This window comes from Hordeum vulgare, chromosome 6H, assembly GCF_904849725.1.
Source record: "Hordeum vulgare subsp. vulgare chromosome 6H, MorexV3_pseudomolecules_assembly, whole genome shotgun sequence".
Taxonomy (NCBI): Eukaryota; Viridiplantae; Streptophyta; class Magnoliopsida; order Poales; family Poaceae; genus Hordeum; species Hordeum vulgare.
The window spans coordinates 435,239,537-435,248,061 of record NC_058523.1 but is presented as its reverse complement, the minus strand read 5'-3'; the positions used below and the strand labels follow the sequence as shown (position 1 = coordinate 435,248,061).

The following is an 8,525-nucleotide window of genomic DNA, read 5'->3' as shown; positions in this document are numbered from 1 at the left end:
TGATTTTTTCTGGACAAAATAAGGACGAGGAAGCTTCAGAGGAAGACGGAAGGGCACATGGGGTGCTCCCAAGCCAACACGTCACGCTGGGGGTTGGTGTCATAGGACACAAACCCATGCCATCATTGACAACACCAGTGGCACGCCTAGATTGCCGGCACTAACCCCTGGCGTAAGTCGTCAACCTCCTTGTGAAGGTCGGTGACTTTGGTGTAGATATCCGTTTGCCACTCATTGAAGGCGAGGACAAAGTCACATATCTCTTGCTTGAGCTCCTCCTTGAGGCCTTGTACTCCCGTGTCCCACGATGCCTGGTTCCTGGTCTCCTCCTTCTCCTCATATTCCTACAAGGCTTCGATGAATTTGGTGAATTTCTCTTCCATGGCGTCGATGCGTTCGCTCGTCTTCGAACACGTTTGGTGGTGTCGGTCCAGCGTGTGCAACGATGGTAGTGTGGCTTGGCTATGAATACCAACCGATATGATCACACTAGTCTCCCCATTGATTTATCCATTAATCAATAGCAATATTGTGTGGAATTACATGATTGAGGATGAAGAAGAGAGAATGGAAAATGGGATGGGGGAGTAGCCGAGGGAACAACCAGACGCCAATCTCATCGACGCCCTAATAATATGTTGATCCCAACTGTACCTAGACGCTGGACTTGTCGTTCACGTCACCCACTCATCACCATGTGCCTTGGGATTGGGTCTCACGTTCCTCCTGGCCTTCTTTGTAGACGGTTGTCACGTGGGGTCCTTAACAGTTATTTATGGAAGAAAATTTACGCAATAATCAATTTTTGCCTTATCAGGTCATGTGACAACATATTTATCATATACTCCATTTATCTTATCATATAGTCAACAAAACAACCAATCTATTTATTGGTCTTAACTAGCATTTGCATGGATCGACACCTTCTCCTTTTACCCGGCAACCGCCTCAACATTTTTCCTTTCCGACCATCGTCGCTTCTACCCTATCTCTCCGCCCGCGTGCCGCAGTTGTCATTACGTTGACTCCCAAGCCTTTGCATTATATAGTTAAATGGACTTTACGACACCGCCCACAAAATTATCCATCGCCAGGCGCCACCAACAACGCTCTCTTACCCTATCATAAGCATTGCTTGACTCAGCTCCGTCGATATGGTCGCCGCCCAAAATAGAAGTAGAGAGTCAAGAAGACGCGTGTCCATGAATAAGAGATTCCTCACTAATAAGAGATTCAAAATAAATCTGATTCACTCAAGATCGCGTGGGAGAGCTGGCGCAAATACTATTGAGGAAAAACAATCGCACTGCCACGTTATTATCGAGAGAGAAACCCATCCAAGCAACACAGTTACTAGTGAGGCCACGGATGAAACGGAAACGGGTCCACTAGCAGCTCCGGCAGGCAAGCAAAGGAGCCGCTGCGGCGGTCGGGCCAGAGGAGCAAGACGCCGTGGAGGCGGGGAGACGGAACGGGACCCCACCCCCCCGGGACCTGACGGCCCTCCGCGGCTCCGCTCGGCGCAAGAAAGTAAGCGAGGGCGCCGGAAGGCAACAAAAAACAGGCACCGCACCGCCCGTTTGACTGCGCGCTGCATCAGCGTCAGCGCCTCGCGTTTCTCCCCACCCTTTTCCGTGCGTCCACACCCGGGGGCCGGGGAGTCCTCCCCCCACATCGCTCCCCTCGTATCGTCGTCTTGCCATTTTGACCCTCCCGTTCCCATCTCCCCGTGCATAAAGCTTTCTTTAATCGCCAGCTCTCTCTCTTGCTCGCTCGCTCCGGCCTCGCCTCTCCACTCCTCCCTTATTCTAATCCTCCCCTCGCCGTGGAGGGTTAGGGTTTTGAGGGGCCTAATCTCGTGGTAGTAGAAAGAGGGTGGCCGAGGCGAGGCGGGGCGACTCTCTCTCTCTCTCTCCACCGCTTCCAGAGGCGCAGCCGAGGATTCGGGTCGTGAGGTGTGCAGATCCAGGCCTAGGTCCTTTTTGGGACCGAGGATAGAGACGGTGAAAAGGCGACGCCAGGTCTACTACACTCGTGTCGTGTCTGCTCCTCCCGGGGGACGTGGGAGGATGAGCTTCGGGGGGCTCTTCGACGGCGGCGGCGGCGGCGGCGGCATGCAGTTCCCTTACGCCGGCGCCTTCTCCTCCTCGCCCGCGCTCTCCCTCGGGCTGGTAAGCCTTCGGCGCTCGTCACGGCCGGAACGCTCGTTCGCTTCGCTTCGCTTTGCTTTGGCGTGGTGGATGATTGGTGGAGTTTTTTGTTGTTGCTGTTGTTGTTTTCAGGACAACGCCGGCGGGCGAGACGGCGGCATCGGCGGGCGGATGTTTCCCGACGGCGCGATGGCCAGGGACGCGGAGGCGCAGAACGACAGCCGGTCGGGGAGCGACCACCTGGACGCCATCTCCGGCGTCGGCGACGACGACGACGACGCCGAGCCCAGCGGCAGCAACCCCCGCAAGCGCAAGAAGCGCTACCACCGCCACACGCCGCAGCAGATCCAGGAGCTCGAAGCGTAAGAGCCACCGCCCAAAGCTATTTGCATCCACCTTCTCTCTCTTCCTTTTTCCTCCTGTCCTCTCATGCATGGGTTCGTCGTCCTCTCCGCCTCGTGTAGGCTTTTCAAGGAGTGCCCCCACCCGGACGAGAAGCAGCGCGGCGAGCTCAGCAAGAGGCTCTCCCTCGATGCGCGGCAGGTCAAGTTCTGGTTTCAGAACCGCCGCACTCAGATGAAGGTAAGTAGATTTATCATCCGCGATCCATTTCTCATTCGCCCGTTCGTGGTCTCATGCTTTATCCTGACGCGTCTTTTTCCGTGCCCAGACGCAGCTGGAGCGGCACGAGAACGCGCTGCTGAAGCAGGAGAATGAGAAGCTGCGCACGGAGAACCTGACCATCAGGGAGGCCATGCGCACCCCAATGTGCGGCGGCTGCGGCAGCCCGGCCATGCTAGGGGAGGTCTCCCTGGAGGAGCAGCACCTGCGCATCGAGAATGCAAGGCTCAAGGATGAGCTCAACCGTGTCTGCACCCTTGCCACCAAGTTCCTCGGCAAACCCGTGTCTCTTCTGTCGCCACTCCAGTTGCAGCCACACCTGTCGATGCCCTTGCCAAACTCCTCACTGGAGCTAGCAGTCGGGGGAATCGGTGGCATAGGGTCTATGCAGTCTTCGATGCACGGTATGATGAGCGAGTATGCCGGGGGTGCCTCAAGCTCCATGGGCACCGTCATCACACCAGCACGGGCCACTGGTTCTGCTTTAGCATCCATGGTGGACATTGACAGGTCTGTCTTCTTGGAGCTTGCAATCAGCGCAATGGATGAACTTGTCAAGATGGCACAGACCGATGATCCTTTCTGGGTTACGGGATTGCCTGGTTTCCCGGACAAGGAGTCACTCAACTTTGAGGAGTATCTCCACTCCTCCCAGCATTGCATTGGCATGAAGCCTGCTGGATTTGTGTCTGAGGCCTCTAGGGAATCCGGCCTGGTCATCATCGACAACAGTCTTGCCCTTGTAGAGACCCTTATGGACGAGGTTCGAGCTCATACCTTCTTCCCTTCATACATTTGTTCCTGTTTATAAAAGGTGGTTGTATTATGCTGATGTTGTCCCATTCATTTCACAGAGACGATGGTCCGACATGTTCTCATGCATGATTGCTAAGGCCACAATCCTTGAGGAGGTTTCTAACGGCATTGGCGGAACCAGGAATGGAGCGTTGCTGCTAGTGAGTGCCTAACAGTCCCCAATGTCCATCGTATGCAACAAGTGTCGCCACATCTGACCCGAGTTGCTAATTTTTACTTGTGTTTTCTCGCCACAGATGAAGGCTGAGCTACAGGTGCTCTCACCTCTGGTCCCCATAAGGGAGGTTATTTTTCTCAGGTTTTGCAAGCAGCTGGCTGAGGGTGCCTGGGCAGTGGTTGATGTGTCCATTGATGGATTGTTGAGCAATCAAAATTCTGCTACGACATCCGCAGGTGCAAACTTGAAGTGCAGGAGGCTACCTTCCGGCTGTGTGATGCAAGACACTCCCAATGGCTACTGTAAGGTAATAACCAAGATCCATCTAAATGTTTTCTTTATCAAATAGTTCTCTTTGATTGGCATATGTTTGCCCTTTTTCCTTTTCTAAAAAAATATGTTTGCCTTTTGCAAATAATTGATTGATGGGGGTAAAGTTAAGTTATATGCCACTTTAGTGCAAAGAAATGTTGGCACATTCAAAACGAATATTATGTTCACTGTAGTTTGCGACTGGAACTTTTGCACGCAAGTAACTGGTCAAAGTTTCCCGGGAGCATTAGAAGTAACCATCCTACTTCCACTACTTCTCCACTACCACCGTGCCTTCTCTCAGAATTTGGGGACAGTGGCGTTGTTTTCGGAAGTGTTTGTTTTATCTTGCTGATTAGTTTATAATGTGATTTGATGATGCCCATGCAACATAGTGTTCACAAGTCAAGGCCTAATTGATTAGTTAGGGTCATGAACCCACTACCCACATAAACAAATCGATTGGTCAACGAGGAGATGGGTTAAACAAGCTACCTGGAATAATTAAACATTTCTGTGGATCCAACACAATTACCCAAGCATGTTGATCTGCTTGTTTAATTGCACCACCAACTTTTCTAGGGGATTAGATGCTTCTACCCCTTGGATGGAGCACCTTGGGTAACTTATTGTCAGTATTTTTTCAAGGTGTCCCTGACATGTTGAAATCTGCGGAACTTGCTCATTTCCTTTGTTAAGAAAATTGTCTCTGTGTACCTGAGATTTGCACAGATCTTAAGATGTTCTTAATATGCGGAGCGGATTAAGGAAATATATTTGTTTTAAAACACAGTGAGAGATCTCTTTTATTAGTTTGTTGAAGTAAACACTAGTCCTGTGAGTTATGGATCAATTTCAGGAGCAATTATTCATGTTCCAGGAACTTGGGGAAAAAATGGTTCTTCCATTTCTCTAACACCTTGATCACACGCTGTCTTGTATGTACACACTCGTCACTTTTAAGATATTTTTGAATGACTTATATTGTAAGATCTCAAAGGAAGAAATATTAACTAGTGTATATGCACCATTTGGGAGTTCGCAGACAAGAAATCAACAATGCAGCATCAGACTGATGTCAAAATTTGCTGGCAAATCCATGTGCAGAAGTATCTGCTCTTCTATTATAAAACTAGAGATATGCTCTTATCTTGCTCTGGTTGTAATTTGTTTATTTATTTATACAAGCCGTTTTCATTTCTTGTCGTGGATCCATTCGTTCCATGTTACTAGATCTCTTACGTATCCTTTCCAAGTCTCACCATAGTAATAGTAAAATGGTATGCCTGGTACAAAGTGCCATAATTCAAACATTGCACACTAGAAGTTATGGTGGAACCCGCGGACCATCAGTAGGGCCACATCTGGGGACTGGTTAACTGCCAAACTGCCCAATGTGTAGTTTTTACGTTTTTACGTCAACAAAAGTTCTACATAGTATGGTTAAAAATGGGGCTATCTAATCTCTGCACTGTACCCACAGCTGTGTGTTGTATTGCGCTCAGAACTCGGTTGTTGTATTACAACACCCCAAGACAATTGCATGTGGGCGTGCATTTATGGCTAACAGATGCATTTACCCTGTAGGTCACATGGGTTGAGCATACTGAATACGATGAGGCATCTGTCCATCAGTTCTACCGACCACTTCTCCGATCTGGTCTTGCCTTTGGCGCCAGCCGTTGGCTCGCCACTCTGCAGCGCCAGTGTGAATGCCTGGCCATCCTCATGTCCTCTGCTACAGCGTCACCTAATGAACAAACAGGTACAGAGATTTCCGAACCTTTGCCATTTTCCTTGTACACCCTGTAAAGCTCACTGTTTCCATGTCAAATAACACGCGCTAGCTGCATTTCAGTAATTAAGACCGCATTTTATGAAGTAGCTTACTATGTTACAAATAAGACTACTACTTTTGAAATGATGCTCTTCTGTTAGGAATAGTATACCATGGCAAGTAACTTATTTAGAATATCGACAATAATATGTTGCATTTGGTGCCAGCTATATCACAAGAGGGTAGGCGTAGCATGCTGAAGCTCGCACGCAGGATGACGGAGAACTTCTGTGCGGGGGTGAGCGCATCATCTGCGCGTGAATGGAGCAAGCTGGATGGTGCAACAGGTAGCATCGGTGAGGATGTGCGTGTTATGGCACGAAAGAGTGTGAGCGAGCCTGGGGAGCCACCGGGGGTGGTGCTGAGTGCCGCCACATCTGTATGGGTGCCTATTGCCCCTGAGAAGTTGTTCGACTTTCTGCGTGATGAACAGCTGCGTGCCGAGTGGGATATCCTCAGTAATGGAGGACCCATGCAGGAGATGGCTCGAATTGCAAAGGGGCATCAGAATGGAAATTCGGTATCCCTCCTCAGGGCCAGTGTGAGTATTATTTAATCTGCTTCTGTTCTATTACTTCTTTAGTAGTTAACTGGTTAAAGGGGTTTCCCCAGAATGGTGAAATTATGTCTAGGGTATGGCACATCACTTTCACTAGAGCAGATCTGAACCTGCAACAATTTTGTTGTTTGTTCCACATGCTTACCCATAAATTAGTATACGGCTGTGTGCATGGAAAAGCCTACTTGGATGGATTTAGTACTTGATTAAAAATGATTTAGTACTCCATTTTACATCACTTTCTAGGTGATCACTGAGACACAGACATCACAAGCAGATTACTGAACTCTGGAGATGTTTTACTTACATGGAGAAGTTTCTGGATGTCACAGATATAGCCTAGCTGCCAATAACCAGGGAGCTGTCACATAGAATAATAGCTCAACACCAATCCATTATCCAGTAGTAACTATGTTGTGAACCAATGATGACAAGGAAAAATCACAAAGAAAGGTCTGGCAACTTTCCATCAAATAGTGTTAGGAGTCTAGGGCAGCTGAAAAAAGGTCGTAATCATGGACCAAAAGCTAAAGCCGACTAGAAAGTCTAGAACGAGTAGCCCCACACTTTTCACAACGTCTGCGGAAAGGTCCAAACTGGGGACCAAACTGGGGAACGGGGTGCAGATCTGCTTGAAAAGGTGTCAGGTTGACAACTTACATTACTGTTTTGTAATGCGTACAAAGTGTTAGAATCCAAACCCAAAGCTGTCCCGGATCCTTTGTGCAGCCCGTGTAGATCTTGATTCTAAAGACTTTGTAAGAAAAGGAAATAAGAACACCACCTTTTCTCGTGCAGATAATATGGCATGTACTCTCAATTCTGAACTGCTTGGTCCATAAATTTTTTTCATCATTTTTGTTGAGGACATTTTGAGTTTAGCTATTGATACCACCAAATGTTATAAAAAAAACTCTGATCATTCATACCTTCTGCTGCAGGCTATGAGTGCCAACCAGAGCAGCATGCTGATCCTTCAGGAAACGTGTACTGATGCATCTGGGTCGATTGTTGTATACGCTCCTGTGGACATCCCAGCAATGCAGCTGGTCATGAACGGCGGGGACTCCACCTATGTTGCTCTGCTGCCATCTGGATTTGCCATTCTGCCTGACGGTCCTAGCATTGGCAGCGAGCACAAGACCGGCGGCTCTCTGCTGACGGTGGCATTCCAGATTCTTGTGAACAGCCAGCCCACCGCCAAGCTCACAGTGGAATCGGTCGAGACCGTGAACAATCTTATCTCCTGCACTATCAAGAAGATCAAGACGGCGCTGCAATGCGCAACGCCTGAGTGTTAGGATGGATTTTGCCTTGGGGATGACCGGCGGGCGCTGAGTCTGAGTCAAGAACGAACCGCGCAATGAAAAAAAATCCTTTGCTAGGTGATAAGGATCTTTTTGACAGGTCCTTAGCACAGAGCAATGGTGGTGGTTCGGGTATTGACTCGGCCTCTTCCGTCCGGCTGTATTTCCCCAGTGCCATGCATTTTAGATATTTCTTCAAGGACATGCTATAGTTCCATCGTTTTAGGGTGAACTTTTGGCTGGCTCGTTGCCTCTGTTTTGTGCGTCTCTCTTTCTGTTGTAAGGGTGAGCTGGTATGCAAGTGGAAGCTCAGGAATGCTGGGTTGATCTACTGGTGCCGTCCATAGGTTCTGGTAGAGGTCTAGAATCAAACATGAACGTTTGAAAGCTATCTGCCAAATAATGTCTGGCGTTGCTGTGGATCAACTGGAATTTATTTTTGCAATCAATGGCCGGCCAAAGTTCAGATAATTGCTGCACTCACTGACACTCTTCTTGGTGGTAAGTCTTTGGTCGTGTACGTGCTGCTTGGAGTGCCCACAGTTTCGTCATAAAGAGTGATCTTGAAAGGTCCTGTGAAGTTCAGTTTGCTATCAAGTCTGGTGCAAAGAAATACTGCTGTGGGAGTGTGGGTTACTCAGGGTCAACACATTGCCAGTTTGCCACGGCCGCATAGGATTCATTGCTCTGTGCCGGCCTGCGGCGTGGGGTCGCGGGCTGTTACGTCGATAGCGATGGGTCGTGCTGCTGTCGCACCCAGTTTGAC

At 49.1% G+C, this 8,525-nt stretch overlaps 1 protein-coding gene across 1 annotated transcript; it reads left to right on the top strand.

Moving 5' to 3' along the window:
* Positions 1 to 1,639: 1,639 nt before the first annotated feature.
* On the top strand, positions 1,640 to 8,230 carry LOC123401250 (homeobox-leucine zipper protein ROC5-like). Its single transcript, XM_045094999.1, has 9 exons — positions 1,640 to 2,171; positions 2,283 to 2,512; positions 2,615 to 2,732; positions 2,821 to 3,534; positions 3,626 to 3,727; positions 3,824 to 4,051; positions 5,644 to 5,821; positions 6,061 to 6,434; positions 7,394 to 8,230. Exons 1-9 carry the CDS (start codon positions 2,070 to 2,072, stop codon positions 7,751 to 7,753), a joined length of 2,406 nt encoding a protein of 801 aa, XP_044950934.1. The 5' UTR covers positions 1,640 to 2,069; the 3' UTR covers positions 7,754 to 8,230.
* Positions 8,231 to 8,525: the final 295 nt, after the last annotated feature.